This window comes from Branchiostoma lanceolatum, chromosome 1 (genome assembly GCF_035083965.1).
Source record: "Branchiostoma lanceolatum isolate klBraLanc5 chromosome 1, klBraLanc5.hap2, whole genome shotgun sequence".
NCBI classification, from domain to species: Eukaryota; Metazoa; Chordata; class Leptocardii; order Amphioxiformes; family Branchiostomatidae; genus Branchiostoma; species Branchiostoma lanceolatum.
In genome coordinates this window covers 30,915,378-30,934,143 of record NC_089722.1, presented here as the reverse complement: position 1 = coordinate 30,934,143, position 18,766 = coordinate 30,915,378, and the positions used below count along the sequence as shown (strand labels likewise).

The following is an 18,766-nucleotide window of genomic DNA, read 5'->3' as shown; positions in this document are numbered from 1 at the left end:
TCTAGTAAAGCAAAATCTGCTGTTTTTTTGTTTTCAAGGAAAAAGAGAGAACGTCATCTCAGTTTGTATATTTACTTTGAAATCTCTTGTGGTTAAAGTGATAGCGACGCCCATCTGAGAGTGATTTAGGATGCACTGTTTGTAAAGCTCTACAACTTTGACACAGCTACAGCCGTGCGACGTTTGTAAAACCACTCTTGGATGAGCTGCTAGTCGGGAACGTTGATCTTCGAGAGAAATGCATTTGTATAAAACATCTTAGTCATTTACGAGAATTTCTAGGAGATAATAATGTTAAAGCAATTGCCACCAGCTCTTCTGAAGTTATAAAGTGGACGTGTGATACTCAGAGATACTGTTTAGATGTTACAGCTCATAATCACTCAAAACATCCGGAAGTAAGATATTTCTGCGATGATTGTCGGAGATGCTGTAGCTGATGATGCTTCTGGAAGAGGTGGAGCGTAAGTTGTGTATAATACTTTCAAATGTGCGTTTTGCATATTGTCCACAACCCATTTGACATGTGTAATATTACCATTGCCATTCTCTCGTCTACATGTATTAACAATCATTAAGGATAGTAGACAAGTAATGAGCTAATCAACGAACTGTGACAGAGTCTGACAACTTACAAACCACAAGGAATGCGAGTAACACAGAAATTTTTTGAGATCAGTTTTATTCACAATATGATTGCTTTAACAATTTCCAGCCATAGAATCAAAGATCATTTCCCTTCCTTTGAGTCAGTATGAAGAACGCAGAAGGAAATTTGTCACTTTTGAAGTTTGGTAGATCCCTGAGTACTACAGTCCTGACGACACATTGCTTGATAACATTTATTTATTTATTGTCAAATGTCACAGCACACTACACTGACTCTCGAGGTAGCATAGCTGATGTTTGAGAGTCAACGGTTAGGGACAGACAAACACATTTACAATTGCAATTTACACATAACTACTTATACAATGCTAGTATCAATCATTAAGTCAATTAATTTTACAATCCAATTTAACATCGTTGAGTCATCATTTCATACACAAGATAAAATAGGCAAGAAGGTTCGGAGGTCAGAGGTCATAAGTGAAAAGGGTGGACTGTTATGTCCAATGAATGTTTGCAGAGTCCAAAAACTAACTCCAGGGGTGCCAAAGAATACATACGAATTTTACGAAATACATACGAATTTTACGGAATACATACGATCCATTACTAGAAACATACGATCCGTACGGAATACATACGATCCATTACGCAGAAACATACGATCCGTACGGAATACATACGATCCATTACGCGGAATACATACGATCCTTACTAATTTGGAGAAATGTCCTGATCACGTGACATCGGCGGCAAATTCAATATGGCGGACTCGGGATAACCAGTTCTTCGTACGATATCTAGGCTTATAAGAGCTTAATAATGGCGTATCCCATCCGGATAAACTCTAAAAATCTCAAGCTGCACTAAATTAAGACTGATGTAGGCTTAGACCAACTAGGAGACCAGACAAAGCTAGATTCGGTGCTAGCGCGATGGCCAGCAAATTAGTACGGATCGTATGTATTCCGCGTAATGGATCGTATGTATTCCGTACGGATCGTATGTTTCTGCGTAATGGATCGTATGTATTCCGTACGGATCGTATGTTTCTAGTAATGGATCGTATGTATTCCGTAAAATTCGTATGTATTCCGTAAAATTCGTATGTATTCTTTGGCACCCCTGAACTCAATAGATATATTTAGATAGCTTGATAACATGATAAGTTGTTTTGTGCAATATTCTTGTCAGAGAACAACCCTGAGTGTGACTTACCATATCAAATCCTTCACCAATACAACAGTTTTAAAACATTCAGCATTTCAAATAGAAAGTCACCACCAAATACATACCTAAAGTGAATGAATTACTTATAAAGTTTGCAAACATACAATGTATATGTATGGATTGAATTTGTAATCACTCACATGTCGTATGGCTGCAAAGTTTCAATTTGTTTGTGTCTCATTTAGCCTGATTTCAATCAAGCCTCCTGTAACCGCTTGCCGCCCTATAACTGCTCGCTGCCTAGGGGAGGGGACAGAAACCCCCGGACAGCTGGAGTTTGCATTATACAGACTAGTGTCTCATTCAAATAAAATCTTTTCTCTCATTCCACTGTCAGCTTAATCTTTTATTCTAGTTTGACAAAGTATATGGTACACCAAATCTGCATGGCAGTTATGTCAGGTCAAGGGTCATAGTTGAATCTGAGGCAGTACATCTCCACACCGGGTGCTGACCTTGAGGTCAGGGGTCATAGTTGAATCTGAGGCAGCACGTCTCCACACCGGGCGCTGACCTTGAGGTCAGCCAGCTTGTCCCCACGAGTCGGTCCGATGTTCAAGAGGGCGATTGGCTTCTTCTGATCATGCGCAGCGGACACGAACCTGTACGCCGAGTACACCTAGAAGGCAACAACATGACTGTAAAATTCCAGGAAAAAAACCTTTTGGTAAAGAAGAATCTAACCACTTCGAATGAAGTCATTAGAGATGTACAAATATACTGAACAATATAATACAAGAACAAACTGGGGTCCTCATTGTTAACACAAAATCTTAATATAGATGCGGTGGTTTTATGTTTCGTGCTGGGAACGATATCTATCAATGCGCCCCATTGCTGTTACACTCAGTGACGGTACTTTGTTTTGAGCACTTTCCAGCACCAAGGACAAGACAAGTCACGTTCTGAAAATGAACTGCAGTGATAATCAAATTCGTCAGGGGCGCTGGTGCAATGACTACTCCAAAGTAGGTCAAAACAAAAGGATATTCCAAGTTCTAGAGTAATTATAAGACTATCCGTTTTACCTGAAGTGATGATCCGGCAACCAACATGGCGTCCGATTCTTTCAGCATCTTGTGCACGAACTGGACGGTCGGCTTCGGCACGTTGTCTCCGAAAAACACGATCTGTGGCTTCAAGACCCCGCCGCATCTCTCGCACTCGGGCACCCTGAAACCTTCGATCTGTTCCGGAGTAAGGAAAACGTCCGCGTCGGGCGCCATCTCCTGGGACTCCGCGTGCCAGGCCGGGTTGAGATGTTTGATTCGTCTCTGCATGTCGTCACGAGGTATGATGGACGGGCAGGACAGACACATGACCCGAGCGGCGCTGCCGTGAAGCTCCGTCACTTTCCTGCTCCCTGCCTTGACGTGAAGAGAGTCCACGTTCTGAGTGACCAGCCAGTGCACCTTACCGGCCGCTTCCCAACCGCTTAGCGTCTTGTGAGACACGTTAGGCGAGAAGGAGGAAAACTTCGGCCACCCGACGTAGTTCCGTGCCCAGTACCGCTGTCGTATTGAGCTGCTATTGAGGAAATCAGCATACTGGACCGGCCGGTTGTCACTCCGGGCGTACAGACCGACCCCTTCCGATCGGTAGTCCGGAATGCCCGATTCCGTAGATATACCAGCCCCACTGATTACAAAGAGCCTTCTAGACGTCCTCACAAAGTCTTGAAGCTCCTCAATGTCTTGTAAGTCGGCGGGATCGGTCACTGGGACGAAGTCAAAGTTTGCAGCTGTGTTGACCTTTGTCGCGTTTGACTGGCAACGTACCGGCACGATTTGAAGCGGCGTCTCCCTCAAAAGCCGGAGGGATCGGAACAACATATTGGCTGCTTCTATGCTTTGCATCTTCAGATTCTCTAAAACGCAAAAATATACTCGAAAACTACTTTTAATCGTTAGATAAGAACTAAAAATGAACTTCTTATGCAAGAAAGACAACCCGGAAGTGGGACAACAGCGCCATCTTGATTACTTATTTAAAGGCTTTCCTGATTGGCCAGAGGTAACCAATAGGAAATGATGTGAGTAAATTTTGTGTCGTCTGCTACTGAGGTCAAAGTTCGTACATGAGAGCATGTGGGGGAGGATGCTATGGAGGAACTTAGTTGGTAGAACACTTTCCTGCAAATTATTCACGTCTTTGTGTAAAAACATATCACCAAAACGCTGCAAACCACAGAGAATCAGTGCAAAGACTCTCTCTACAACTGTGCCAACAAAAATGGCAGACTTAGCGAAAGTTGTGACCGTGCTGAACAATTTTGCACCTCCAAGCCTAGCAGAGAGCTGGGATAACGTTGGCCTCTTAGTGGAACCGTCCCCGCCTCACAAAGTCTCACGGATGCTCCTCACAAACGATCTGACAGAGGGCGTTCTTGCAGAGGCCGTAGAGAAGAAGGCGAACTTGATCTTGTCCTACCATCCTCCGATCTTCGTCCCCCTGAAGAGGCTGACACAGAGCAGCTGGAAGGAGAGGATAGCGGTGAGGTGTCTGGAGAATTGCATCGCTGTGTACTCTCCGCATACCGCGTATGATGCTGTGAAGGGAGGCGTAAATGACTGGCTGGCTGCAGGGTTAGGTAAGAGGCCTTAGATGGTTGTGATCAGAGGGAAAAGGGATGATGACAATGTGGTGGATAAACATGTAGGGTTAAGACAATCCATTAGGAGAATCATAATCGTTGTGTACTCTCCGCATACCGCGTATGATGCCCTGAAGGGAGGCGTAAACGACTGGCTGGCTGCAAGCACTAGGTAAGAACACTGAAGATGGTGAAAAATGATGACGATGTTATGGATAAATGTATAGAGTTAAGACAACTCATTAGTGTGTGTATAATATTTCGTGTATAATGTGTCCGTGGTGTAAGCAGTAACGCAACCCCGCTGCGTGGCCATATGGATCAAATTCTGTACGATCTGTGGTCAGAGTTCAATCCTAGGGTTGGCCCTGGCATGTTGTTAGAGATTGCATTCGTCATTTCGGATGGTGACATAAACCCGGCAGCCGCGTGTATGAGGGAGCTTTAGGCATTGGCCTCATGAGTCAAACCTCTGCAGTGCCACATAAAAGAACCAGACACACTTATCAAGAAGAGTAGGGTGTGGACCCGATGTGCTTGGTTTAAAAACATGTGTCATCTTAAGGCCTCCGTGTCAATGCACGAACAGCCCTGGGATAATTCATGAGGACCCTATTTAGGGATATGGTTGCAATGAATTTCATGCTTTGTGGTAAGTGACAGCATGCATGCAGTACTGGTTCAGTGCACCAGGGTGTGCTTTTGTGCCTCATGCTTGAAACGGTCCTATCACCATGGCACCCATTGAGAGGAAAAGATACACAGTACAGATTAAACAACTTGAAACAACAAAAGGCTGTCAATAGCCAAGGGCTGAATTTTCTCAAAATGTAAAACCATTACTTTATTCATTGGACCCAAAAAATGTGAGCCGTGGCTAAGCCTCATTGCACTTAGCTAAACAAATAAAGCATTACACTTTACCCCTGGATCTTTTTTAAAAGAGGCTTTTGAAATGATTTTGTTGAGGTTTTTGGGACATTTTCAGACCAAAAACGTATATTTTGGCCTTCGGTGCCCTGATACTAAAACCAAATAAATGTGGTAATATTGTGCATTGGATAATAACTCAAAGGACCCCATTCGTAACAAATGTCGCCTTTCTATTTATTCCTCCAGGTGTTGGGCAGGTGGAGCCTCTGCACACATCAGTACAGCCACACCCCCAGGGACATGTGTTCTTACTGGAGGTGTGTGTTGACAAGCCAGCTGCAGTGGCCTTGCAGGAGAAACTTGCAGCTCTACAGCAGGGAGAAGTCACCATGCAGGATGTAACGGCAGGGTGTGTCTTCAGTACTCACCCCGACCAATCGATCGCATTGAAACTCAGATTCAAATCAGTCATGACCCAACAAATTGCTTTCTAAGTTGCGTTAACGGCTAAATCTGACAAAACAAACTCGCCAGTGAGATGCTGGAAGGTGTCAGCTTTTAAAATATGTTTTCAGATTGATAATTTTGGCACTTTGGAAGTGATAAAACGTATCCTTGATTTAACGTTTGAAAAAAAATGTAGTTTCTACTACTTTTTCTTATGTGTTAAATCGTTGATATGTTCTATCACTTCCAAAATGCCAAAATTGTCAATCTGAAAACATCTTTTAAAAGCTGACACCTTCCAGCATCTCACTGGCGAGTTTGTTTTGCCAGATATAGTCACTAAAGCAAACTAGGAAGTTTTGTCAGGTAATGGCTGATTCGAATCAGAGTTTCAATGCGATCGATTGGTCGGGGTGAGTACTGTGTTTGTGGTTGGCTGGGTACTGTAGTTTTGCATTGATTGACCAAGTGGCTGGGAAAATTGGAAAATGCTGTATCTGAAGTATAAAGTCTTGAATAAAGAGACTTAAGGAGAGGTTTTGATTTTGGCATGTTTTCTGTCATCCACTAAACAGGAGTCGTGGCGATTGCATCAAGATCAACATGAGGTGTTCCCAGCATGCATTGGTACAGGCCGTCAACTGTGTCAATCAAACTCTCGGCGACAAGGCGGTCACAAGTCTTCAAGTGGTGAAACTAGAGAAGGTATGTAATTTTACAAAAAAGTTAAGAAATTGTCAAATTTTGACTCCTTACAATACATGTGCTCTTCTTATTCAAGACCATTCTAATTTCTTTCATTGTGTTTGCGATTTTAGTTTTTACAACCATATTATAAAGAAATGGAAATTTTTTTCATAATGGTATCTGCCTCCTTTATATTTTATCGTTATTGTCTTTTTGTAGTCAGTACTTTTTGTTGTGCTTCACTGATGTACATTGTTTAAAGGCATCCAGAGCATTTAATGAGGCGTGAAACTTGAATTTAAAAAACTACAATTACATATCGACCTTAAAGGAGCAAACTTTAAGATACAATGTCGTTGTGTTGTGAGAACTGATAGAATATCCAAGCTCCAATAGACTGATCCTGACTGTCCACCACAATTAGCGGTTCGACCAATGAGAGAGTGACTGCGTGTCTGTCAAATATTTGCATTGTTATGTTTTAATTTTGAATTTCTACGTTTTGTGACGGAGGTGGGCGGGGCTATGGTATCGGTCCATTTACACTAGGCGCGTGAAACTAAAAGATCACCATGTAGCTTATTTTTGTGCCGCGCTTTTGAGCACTTTTGATAAGAAATCCGCACGCAAATTTGGTAAACAGTGGCATTAAATGTCAGATTCATAAGCTTACAGCAACTAGAATATTTAGAAGCAACTAGAAGTTTTCAAATGCTCTGGGTGCCTTTAATCTTATGTTGAGGTAGCACAAAACATCCCTTTCAATGCAGTCTACAGGTACTTGAACTATGACCTGACCTTCATGTTTTCCAGCCCCCCCTCCCAGGTGCAGGAATGGGAAGGCTGGTGACCTTGGACGTTCCTGTCACAATGTCTGACCTGCTCTCCAGGGTCAAGACTCATCTGAGACTGAACCATGTCAGGCTCGGGATGGGGGAGGGCAGGACCCTGGAAGGTGAGGTCCAAACTTCGAAGTAACATTAATTTAGGACCAAACCCTTGTACTGTAATTCTTGATTTGTTCACTGTAACATAATTTTAGCTGATTTACGGTCACTAGCCAACAGCTAAAATTTCATCATCACAAATATTTGATCACTAATATTTGAGACAGTAATGTTTGTTCCCACAATCCCACTGTAAAAATTAAGTGCTGTGATTTACAGTAGCCCTACCCATCACCTAGTCAAAAAGTGAAGATACAAAACAATAGAGACTGATCCGGACTGTCCATTACAACTAGCAGTTCAACCAATTAGAGAAGGGCAACAAGAGGTTAGACCAATAAGAGAGTAGATGCAGTTCTGTCAAATATTTGCATTTTAAAGATGTACTTAAAGTTTGCAAGTTTGCAAAGTTTCTTTGTTTTGACAGGTGGGTGGGGCTAATTAGGGCTTGGTCTATCAATCTTCTAGGCAAAGATAAAACGTTAGAAATGCAGAAAGTATTTTGGATGAATCCATTTTCTGATTGGGTGTTGATAGAAGTGAGCACGAGGACATATTGTGCAATATCTTTATTATATGATATATGTATTATATTATATGATGATATTATTATCATATGTATATATATAATATAAAAGGACTTGTCTCTGCAATAGTAGACTCAACCTACTCTACAGAGTGGCTTTCAACATGATAAGGTAATCACTTTGAGTATGACAAAAGTGTTATCCGCCATACTGAATAGTTAAACCTGGAAGGCTTATTTCAGGCTTGGATACTGTAAATGCAGCAATGTTCGCTGTGGTTTTATGTTTGCGGTTTTCGCGGCGACCGTTTCACCGCAAACTTAAAAACACTGAGAACAATTTTGTTCAATACTGTAGCAGTGTATGACGCCACTGCGCCTTAGTGCGAAATAAAAACCATGCAAACTTAAATGCATTTACAGTATCTACTAGTATGTAAAAACGTCCACTGAACAGTAATTGCAACAGGAAACTTAGATTCCCTTCTGTTGTCCTCCAGTCATTTGACAGAAAGTGGGTTTTAAATGAAGTGGGTCGTGAGGTTAAGAGAAAGGACGTGCTCCAAGCTGGGACCATCTTGCGAACCTTGACCCCAGCAGGATGGAACCAGTTTGTTGACCTTGACCCCTGAAGGACAAAGCTGTCCCTTATCTGTCCACACCTCGTGCATCATGGGACCTGAGTGTGTGTGTACCTACCAGATACAGATGCTGCCTCACACTGATACAGAGGAGATGTTTGGGGGTAGATCCTCAAGTTCACTGTCTCTTTCAAAACAAAATCATTAAATTAGTGCTTATATAAGACCACCTTTCAAAAAGTATATACATGAATTTAGAAATCATACTGGACATTCTAAAGTTGGAATTTCAATGCTAATTTGGAAAATCTCGTTGAAATTACGCCATTGAAGCCAAAACTCCTAGTTCACTCTAATCTGACTTTGAAGTTGAGTCTGACCAGAGGTTATGTACCTCTTTTATTGTGTCAAGTGCTTCAGAGTTATGCGGTATTTCTTCTGCATCTGTCAAGGCTCGTCAGCAAGTTGTTCCTCTCTTGCTCGGAGTGATGATAAAATCTGCGGACAGGTCTCACACTGGGGAATGTGGGCAGGTGTTGGCTGTTGGCCATCTGTGTCTACCTGTCCATGGAGACATAAAAAAGCTGTTGGTTACATTTTTGTTGAAAACTGTTAGTTATAAACTTTTCCGCAGAAAAGAGTGGATGGAATGGACCAATCCTCCTGCAGAAAAAGCTGTTCAATTCTGCAATTGTATGTCTTTGTGATTGGTCTATTGCCAGTTGAGCATGGGAAAATCTGAAGAAACTATCAGGCACACAAATGTATGCATACATGTACATGTACTCAATGACATAAAACTAGATTTCATGCCTAGGAATATTTTCTGAGAAGGAAAGTTAACATAGATGAAGACAGTTCTTACTGTTCATATAACAATTAATCAACTTACATTCCGATTGACAGAGACTTTTCAATTTCAGGCTATAGATGATAGAGGACTAGTCAACATCTTACTGTAAATGCATTTAAGTTTGCGTGGTTTTTATTTCGCGCAAAGGGGAAAATGGAATGTTCGCGGTGGTTTTAAGTTTGCCGCAGTTCTATGGTCACATACTGCTACAGGATTGGACAAAAATGTTTGCGGTGGCATTAAGTTCGCAGTGAAATGTTCACTGCAAAAACCACGAACATAAATCCACAGCGAACATTTCTGCATTTACAGTATATCGCTACAAACTTAATATGCCAACTCCACGGAAAGTCTACGTTTTTTTCTTACTGCTCGGAATCAATTCGTGCTACACCTGGACTTCAGTAGGATTTCCCAGGTTCCTTTTCTTTCTTTCTACAACATATGGGTCAGTAACACTGCTATGTAACCCTAAAGTAATGGCAGAGGTCGTCACAAATAAACTTCACCGTGACCCCGAGTGGTCCGTCCATCTGTCATGTCAGCGGTGAAAACAACGGGCTGCTGCAGGTGGTGTAGACAGTTACCATGGAGACCCGAACTTGACACAGGAGCTCTTAGAGTTGAACTGCCGAGAGGGTCTGGGTTTAGTTCTATATCATGGGTAACTTGTGTTTATCTAGTATACCTAAGAAATTACACCAAGGGAGTTGAAATAATTGGGTGTGTTTGCAAATGTTGTGTATGGTTTAGTGCTTGTTGGCCTAAGGGACACCCTTAATCATCTCCCTGTTGTCTTAACTGTAACCTAGCACACCGACATGCTGAGCGAATGTGACCATAACAATTTTACAGAGGTTTGGAGAAAGTTGACATACAGCCTAACTTTGGGAGGCTGACACTTTAACTAAGAGCCTGCTAAGGTAGCTATTTGGGACCAAACTTGTAATAAGTTGTATTTGTTATCAGATAAGGCAGCATGGAGAAGGTTAACACTCTCTTAGGCCACACCAATTTAATTTCTTGGTTAACAGATTTAAAAAATCTTTTTAGCACAAGGACATCATAAAATCTGAAAGCTGGGGTGAAAACTTGCACCTGACCCTGTTCACTCCTTGAAATTGTGTGCACCAAAGTACAAACTTTCCTCAGAGATTCTGTTTTCCTGTTGATTTTCCAATGTAGCGTTTAAAAAAAAATTCCGTTAACCAAGAAATTAAAATGGTGTGGCCTTATATGAAAGTAGAAAGACTTTTTTTGTCATATCTTTTGACATCTTCATGAAGACTACCTACTGACATGTGTTCACATGTTTAGATGTTCTCATACTAACTATATATGACAGAACAGGCTGTTTGGGTGATCCCTAGGTCCCAATGTTTTGCAGACTAGTTCCTTCAAATCTGACTTGCAGGTCATCTGAACTGTATACGTAACATCATTAAATCTCAAGGCATGTCTTACACTGAAGAATGTAACAGTTACAGTTTTCTGATACTAAATAACCAGCTGTCCCGATGAATCAAGTTTTCTTGGCACAGAAATGTTTGTTTTTTCAAGACTTGGCTGTCTTAAATCCTATTAAGACTGTTTCTTGACAAGATTTAAGTGTTTAGGTATGAGGTAACCCCAACCTTTGAGGCTGTAATCATTTGAATGTCAAACACCTGTTTGAGTTGTGATACAGTCTGTCGTTGTCTAGAGCCTTTGTTGCTGTTAAGTTACACGTATGGTCCATTTGGAGGATGTCTTTGCCCAAAAAAGCACAACTTTCATTTAAATAAAAAGAACAGTACTCTTTTATCTGCATTTTTCAAAGTGCTGCCAACTTTTGTAACAAAGGTACCATCCAGTCTAAATGTAGGTAAAAGAACAGTACTGTAATTCTTGATCTGTTGACTGTAACTTAATTTTAGCTGATTTAACTGTCACTAGTCAACAGCTAAAATTTCATCATCTCTAATATTTGATCACTAATATTTAAGCTAGTAATGTTTGTTCCCACCGTTAGAATTAAGTGCCATGACCTATTCCATTTTATCACAACCGCTTTGTTTTCCTGCCGCTATATCAAATTGATTTACAGTACTCTTTTTTACCGACATTTTTCAAACAAGCTGTTGCCAACTTTTGTAACAAAGTTACCATCCAATCTGCTTCTTAAAAGTGAGAAATTACTTTCAATAACAAGGCTGCCTGCAGTCCATTTTTCTTTTGAATTAAACTATTTGCCACGGTTCTATTTTCGAATCACCGGTTAAGTTCTTAAACTGTCTTTAAGCAAAATCATCCATCATCTTGTCTCTTCACTGAATCCGCTCCACAAAAAAACACTGAGAAGCTTTTGAATGTTCCTGACCTTGAACTTCCCACTGTCTCGGTCAACACTGATGTGCACAAACTGTGACAACTCTTGGCAAATACAAGCACTGTAACTTATTGGTTTGATTAAAGCAAGTATGGATTTCATCTGTGAGAATTCTTGCCGGTGAACCTGAGCTTGAATGGTACATATATCCTCTGATGTTTTGTCAAAGATCGCTTGGTTCCATCTGCCACTGTGGGATGAAAACTTCCGGACCACACTTGGTCTCTGGGCTGGGAAATTACATCCAGGCTGCATTGGTGGTAATGGTTAAATGTTATGTCATCTTGTGTAAAAATATTTAACTTCCCAAGTCAGTTCTTGTTTCTTATGACACTGTCTGCAAGTGTTTTACTGTGGTGTAGTTGGTTTTGATATTTGTCTGTAAGTCCATGAAGAAAATTCTGACTACAGTAGATGATAAAATTTGATTGAAAGCCTAACCACAGCCCAAACCACAAGGCCGCTGTATGGTAATGATACCAGATCAACTTAAAGACTAGTTTTACACAAATATCTGCTGTTTTCCCAGGTTCTACTGTGAGAAGTTCCATGTATATTTTGTCTAATACATTGTCTAATACCAGATCAACTTTGACTTTATGTTTTGCATGCATCTCTGCCATTTTCCCAGGATCCACTAATAGAGAAGTTTCGTGTATATATTTTGGTTAATACATTGTCTAATAGTATACCAGAGGAACTTAAACTCTATGTTTTACATGACTATCTGCTGTTTTTCCAGGTTCCACTATGAGATGTTTTGTGTATTTTGTCTAATGCATTGTCTAATGCCTCATCATCAACTCTATGTTTTACATGAATATCTGCTGTTTTTCCAGGTTCCACTATGAGATGTTTTGTGTATTTTGTCTAATGCATTGTCTGATAGCTCATCAACTTTAACTCTATGTTTTACATGAATCTCTGCCGTTTTCCCAGGTTCCACGGTGAGAAGTGTCGCCCTGTGCGCCGGGTCAGGTGGAAGCGTACTGAAGGGGGTAAAAGCTGACGTCTACCTAACAGGAGAGATGTCTCACCACGACATCCTGGATGCCGTCGCCATGGGAACCAGTGTCATCCTATGTGAACACAGCAACACCGAGAGGGGTTTCCTCCGTGTTTTGCAGGGGCAGTTGACTGCAATGTTAGATGGGAAGGTCGAGGTGATGGTGTCAGATGTTGACAAGGATCCTGTTGAAGTTGTCTAGTATCGAAATCTGTGGTATCTAAGTTGGTGTTTCTAATGATTATATGCCAGTGCTAATACTGTATAATATTCTCTAAGGCCACACCATTTTAATTTCTTGTTAACGGAATTTAAAAAAAAATGCTAGGTTGGAAAATCAACAGGAAAACAGCATCTCAGAGGAAAGTTTGTACTTTGGTGCACACAGTTTTTAGGGAGTGAACAGGGTCAGGTGCAAGTTTTCACCCCAGCCTTCTGTTTTCATGATTTTTTGTTGTTGCTGAAATTTTAAAAAAATCTGTTAAACAAGAAATTAAATTGGTGTGGCCTAAGGCTTCCTTTCTACTAGACGACAATCACTGAGCTGCTGTTTAGCGACCACTATTTGTGAATTTTGATTTTGTAATTGGAATATGTTGTACGATGTAAAGGTATGATTAAAACCACATTAAAGCACATAATACATTTTTCACGATCTATGAAATACATTGAGCAAATTTTTGGTTGCTTATTTGTCACTCAGTAGTCGCAGCCTCTTAAGAAAGGGGTGTAAGAAAGACAGAAGCTAAGGAGACTTCCCTTGTGGAGCCCCTTTTGTATATTTTTGCTTGTCTTTGGAACATGTCAGAAGCACCTGTTATCAACAGTGACGTCTGTCCAACACTGGAGACTGTACTTCATACTTCATTGGGCTTGAGTGTTATGGTAGGCCGATAAACCAGTGGAAAAGTGAAGCTCATGCATTAGTGGATATTCCACTTACATTTATAAGATATTTTAAGGTTATTCCATTTGTGACAATTAAGGGGGTGCAATCAGTAATCTTTGGGACCAATATCTCTCTCTATTATTTGTGCCCATTGTATTTAAAACATGGTTTAGTTTTGGGGTAGAATTTTGAGTCAATTTCATGTTTAAAAATTCTCCTGGTACCCCTCAAACGTCTTAGATAGAATAACCCTAAAACTATACCATGTTTGTATGATTGAAAATTTGTACTCAATCTTTGACCGATGTTTAAGCATTTTTAAATCATAGTCATCTTACTAATTGTGTGTCAACACAGATGTTAGAAAATTCAATGGCTTTCAACATCGCACAAAGGATTCATTTTGACATTGTCTACATGCAAATCCCATTAAATTTCAGATGATGTAGAGAACACATCAGCAAGTATTATATCTAATGTTTGACACCTTAAGTGAGAGTTGTCTGTCTTGCAGCTTGCCAGGTTTTCTTGATGGTTCTGTGCACACCATGCCTCTCCTGTCTGTCACATCCCGCAGAAATAGGGGTCCCCAAGGTGAGACCCGGCATCCCTGAAATAAATCCTGTCAGCACTTCTTCAGTCCTCTTTGTTCGATCCTCAATCTGTCTTGCATAGTCGTGAGCAAGAAGATCCAGGCAATTACTTGGTGCTCGTTTATTCTTCAATAATGGCTGTAAAGGGGCGGGACAACAAATTGATCTGAAATTGAGTGTTATGGGTCTTATGGCCTTACCGATAAATGCTATTGAAGCCCCAAACCGATGATGCATAAAAAAGTTTTAGTGCCTCTAAAAGTGGATTTAATCAATAAGCTGTGTTCTGTTTGTTGCAAGTGTTTGTTTACATTATCGCTTTGACCTAATTGTTGTTGTAACAAGGAACAGCTTGTCTTTGGGGGCTTAATGAAGTTATAACCTTGGTTGTTAAGATGTCTTAAAGTGATAACTCTGGGTGTCGTGTCCGAAACATTTTGGACTTGATATCTTTGAAAGAAAATTTGTCAAACCACAGCTTTCATCATCCAGAATCTTGATGGTGAACAGGCCAAAGAAACATTCTCTGAGAACCGTTTTACTCCCAGTGCATTATGACTGACACGTAACACCTGCACAGGGTTTGCGGAAAAGGCTGGGCTGTCTACCTGGCCTGTCTAGCTGGGCTCACCGTCTACCTGGCCAGTCTACCATGACGAGCTACTCAGATCCCACCATTCATATCCCCACAAATGGTCAGACACGTATGCAGCTGTGCCCTCGTAGTAGCGGAATGCATTTGAACTAGAGTTAAGCATTTGCGCTAGCGGCAAATACAGACAGGTTTGCCTATGGAGAAGACAATACTAGCCTAATCAACACCAACCAAGGACATTATATAGGCAGTATTTGAAAATGTCTGTGTCCACCTATCTCATAAGTATTGTGGAACAATATTTTTCTGAGATTTGAATAAAACAAATGAACAAAACAGCTGGATATTTTCCAAAATTTTCCAAATCTGACAATTCTTTTGCCTTGAATAATATTAGCAAGATATTTGTCATTTTTGTTTTGCCTAGAGGCCCAAGTAAACCACAAAGTTTCTCTTGAGCCACAGTTAAATTTGTACTGTAAATTGTCTGAAATGGACGCAATTGCCCTGTTCTCTGGCAGTGTACTCTCCAAGCAGAGGTTCGGTTCTGGCTGGTTTTTGTCATGATTTTAGGCATTTAAACCTCTGCTTGGTGACATGAAGAAAAAAACAGGACAAAACAGAATGCCCGACAAAAATGCCTAAAACCATGTTAAAATCCAGCAAGAGCCAAACCTCTGCTTGGCGAGTATAGCCGAGTGAGTGCAGCTGGATGTAGGAAGAGGCTATGCCAGTATGCCAGACACCCAGGCCCGGCTGCAAGTAGCCTGGTATCTAAACCTGTCATAGCTCCAGAGTCTCTTTTGTCCTTTGCGTACATAATGAGAGATGGATACCTGCTTGTGACATAGAGAACACACATTTTGACATGCTAAACCCTTCAGTATCTTGAGTGCGTGCTTTCTTAATTACATTTACATGTTCTTAAACTATCACAAAAAGATGAAAATGTATAATAAATTATGGTTTAGGGAGGACTGAGGTATGTGACAATGCTGATACAAAATGCATATGAAGTATCTTCACTGGAAGAATTACATTGTTGTGCTTTGTATTGAATTGCAATATTTAGGAAGAATATGTCTGTGGCTTTTTCAAATATCATGTAAGATGGTCACCGTCTTGTCCTAGTCCTAAGCTCCTTCAAGGCAACATACTGTAAATGCATTTAAGTTCGCGTGGTTTTCATTCCGCGCTAAGAGGAAAATGTAGTGTTCGCAGTGGTTTTAAGTTTGCGGCAGTGCTATAGTCACACACTGCTACATTATTGGACAAAAATGTTTGCGGTGGTTTTAAGTTCGCGGTGAAACGGTCGTGGCGAAAACCGCAAACATAAAGCCACCGCAAACATTTCTGCATTTACAGTACACACAATGTAGCTGGTAATGGAATCTTGTCATGTACTTTCATGACAGTCAAGTTCAACAAACTCTCAGCTGGGTTGACCTCAAGTGACCCCACAACTCTGTCACCACTTTAGTTCATATGGAAGCTATTGGCATCCTAAGTTAACTCTTTAAACCTCTTGGCTCAAAGTTGTATGAAGACCAGAAATCAACCATTTATGAGGTTATTCAACTGTACATTCTATTTCCTGTCAAGTCAATGCCATGATCAGGGGTGCCTCCAACTTTAATTTTTTTTTCCGTCCCACTCATTGTTTGGGACCCATATTTTTGATTTTCAATGTTGAATCTGCCATTCTAAGCTTACAAAAATACACTTTTATCAGTTTTAGGTCATGAAAATGATATTTTTTGGATGGACAGGTTTGAATTTTTTTTCCGTCCCAACAAGCAAATTTCCGTCCTGGGACGGAAGGACAGGTCTTGGAGACAGCCCTCACCAGGCCATGACTTTCACTGCAGCTCTGAGTTGACTTCAAGTTCAAGGGTTTGTGGAAGAAGAATGAAAGATGGTCCATAATCAATTGGCAAGGAGAGTATCAAACATAATGCCACAGACTGCTCAGCTTGACTTGATGTACAGTCACAGGTCCAGACAACAGTGCCAAAAGCAGTTAATTTTCTCCACCTGAAGCATTTAATGTTTATGTATGTCCTGCACAGGTTAAACAGTTAAAGTGTTTGGATGGTGGACAAGTCCATTCTTTATGGGGGTCATGATACTCCTGACATTGATGTATTTCTTTCTCTTCTTTGAAAAATGGTGTTATTGATCACAGTGGACAGCCATTTGTACCTATGCTCGGACACAACCCCTGATGCTTCAGGACAACCCCAAAACAGGACAACCCTATGACCCCTATCCCTAGGGCTGTCGGAACATAGTCATAGGGTTGCCAGAACTGATAATCTAAGAAGAGTGGTGTCTTCAGCAAAATGACTGCTGGATTGACAGACAACTAACTTACTGACAGTTACTTAAAGTTTGACACTATCAAAAACACTCATCTTAGATAACTTTTTGCCTCACCCTATCTTTATCTTTTCCAGTGCTTTCAAAGAATTGTGACTGACATTTCTATAACAGAATATAATGTCAACATTACTTTTCAAATCACTCTTGAGAATACTTCAACATCCACTGGAGGTCAGATATTGAGAATCCTGCCAGTAAAAGGAAACTGACGATTCCTGTGCAGGATTCTTAGGGTGAGTTACTGTGAGTACCGTACATAAGTCAGTAGTCACCAAAGGAATTTCTTCCGTTTTACTTTAAATGGAATTCGAAAAGAAGGAAAGTCCTGGGATGGTTGCTTGGCCAAAGGTCGCATTCCAGGGAAACTGGTTCAGTGGGAAATGGAAAACTTCCTGCCAAGGTTACCTACGGTCATGGTGACTTCTTGAGTCATTGGCAGGTACATTGACTCGATTATTACTTTCGCTGAGAAGGTTATGCATAGGGTAGCGTTTGTTTGTGTGTTTGCTTGTTTGTAACGACCAGCGTAACTCGAGAAGGCTTGGATGGATTGTCTTGATATTTGGTAGGTGGGTAGGTCTTGATGAGACTTGGAAATGATTAGATTTTTGGTCCCCTAGCGGCTTGTTACGGTACTGCAGCGGAACTTCCTGTTTTGATATATCGTTTCTTAATATAAAACTTGGAATACCTCCTTGGCTGCTTTAAAGACTGACCATGAGTGGATGGCATCAAGGAGGTTTATAATGATTTTATACCACCTTGATGGCATGAATATTTAGGAAACTCAGTTTTCTGAACACCAACCCTAACTTCCATATACCCTTGTAAATTATAAGATCATTATCAAGTTCATTTTCTTGCAAGACTTGTATGGGGAAACTTATGGGCCCACTTTGCATCCAGGATTCCTTATCCAGTAAAAAGAACCACCTGCCAACACATTTAACTCAGTAACATATGTTCTCTATAATGTTAACTGAGTTGTCACACAACTAGAAACTAGCTCTAATTATGTGAAAATCCAGAGATATATTGATAACCTTTGATCAGTAATCAACCAATGGAGAAAAATAAAAAGATTTCCTCTCATGGAAATTCTACCTCAATACCATATTTGGTCACGCCAGGTCTGCCCAGGTGGGCGTGGTTTTCGTGACGTCACTTCTCGTCACGTGACCGGCAAAGTTGGGACGACACTTCTGCCAGTCGGGCGAAAAAAAATAGCCGAGCGGATAGAAAACTTCCGGCACATTTTTCAGGAAAATACGAACTTCTGGTGGTCTCCCGAAGAATCTACCTTGAAGAATCGAAGCTGAGGGATTTCTCTGACGGGGCAGCTGATTTCTTAGGGAGTTTGATGCCCAGAAATAAAGTAATGGAAGACTTAGGTGAGTGGTACATCGCTTTGGCGTTTGGCACCAAATAGTGAAAAACGTGCGCTGAGAATCGAACCCGGGACTCTTCCGGATGCCGACACGCTCTCAGCTCGATATAACTCCTCCTGTTTACTTTATCCCAGTCCTTAAAACTTCCTGGATGTCCCAGACGGCTTGGTGTTCGTCTGGCACCTTCCAAAACACGACG

The 18,766-nt window shown here is 40.9% G+C and overlaps 3 protein-coding genes across 4 annotated transcripts in view; 2 read left to right on the top strand and 1 right to left on the bottom strand.

The window, feature by feature from the left end:
* Nucleotides 1-648: 648 nt before the first annotated feature.
* LOC136448427 (NAD-dependent protein lipoamidase sirtuin-4, mitochondrial-like) lies at nt 649-3,695 on the bottom strand. Its single transcript, XM_066447978.1, has 2 exons — nt 2,868-3,695; nt 649-2,458 (listed from the first exon to the last, which is right to left on the bottom strand). Exons 1-2 carry the CDS (start codon nt 3,693-3,695, stop codon nt 2,309-2,311), a joined length of 978 nt encoding a protein of 325 aa, XP_066304075.1. The 3' UTR covers nt 649-2,308.
* A 229-nt stretch (nt 3,696-3,924) lies between these two features.
* Nucleotides 3,925-14,248, top strand: LOC136448424 (NIF3-like protein 1). The gene is made up of 5 exons (XM_066447966.1): nt 3,925-4,429; nt 5,552-5,714; nt 6,328-6,457; nt 7,253-7,394; nt 12,654-14,248. The coding sequence occupies exons 1-5, from the start codon at nt 3,925-3,927 to the stop codon at nt 12,920-12,922; spliced, it is 1,209 nt and encodes a 402-aa protein (XP_066304063.1). The 3' UTR covers nt 12,923-14,248.
* Nucleotides 14,249-18,344: 4,096 nt separating this feature from the next.
* Nucleotides 18,345-18,766, top strand: part of LOC136448396 (paxillin-like) — a 41,120-nt gene continuing 40,698 nt past the window's right edge. For both annotated transcript variants that reach the window (XM_066447913.1, XM_066447866.1), the window contains exon 1: nt 18,345-18,570. In XM_066447913.1, the coding sequence (XP_066304010.1) occupies nt 18,540-18,570 (31 nt within the window). In that variant the 5' untranslated portion in view covers nt 18,345-18,539. The remainder of the gene's footprint in view (nt 18,571-18,766) is intronic.

Excerpts from the sequence above, each read along its gene's own strand:
- LOC136448427 (XM_066447978.1), bottom strand. The coding sequence starts at position 3,695 with ATGCAAAGCATAGAAGCAGCCAATATGTTGTTCCGATCCCTCCGGCTT. Across the intron at positions 2,459-2,867 it reads TTGCCGGATCATCACTTCAG|GTGTACTCGGCGTACAGGTT; the intron begins GTAAAACGGATA and ends GTTGCCTTCTAG.
- LOC136448424 (XM_066447966.1), top strand. The coding sequence starts at position 3,925 with ATGTGGGGGAGGATGCTATGGAGGAACTTAGTTGGTAGAACACTTTCC. Across the intron at positions 5,715-6,327 it reads ATGCAGGATGTAACGGCAGG|GAGTCGTGGCGATTGCATCA; the intron begins GTGTGTCTTCAG and ends TCCACTAAACAG. Across the intron at positions 7,395-12,653 it reads GGAGGGCAGGACCCTGGAAG|GTTCCACGGTGAGAAGTGTC; the intron begins GTGAGGTCCAAA and ends CCGTTTTCCCAG.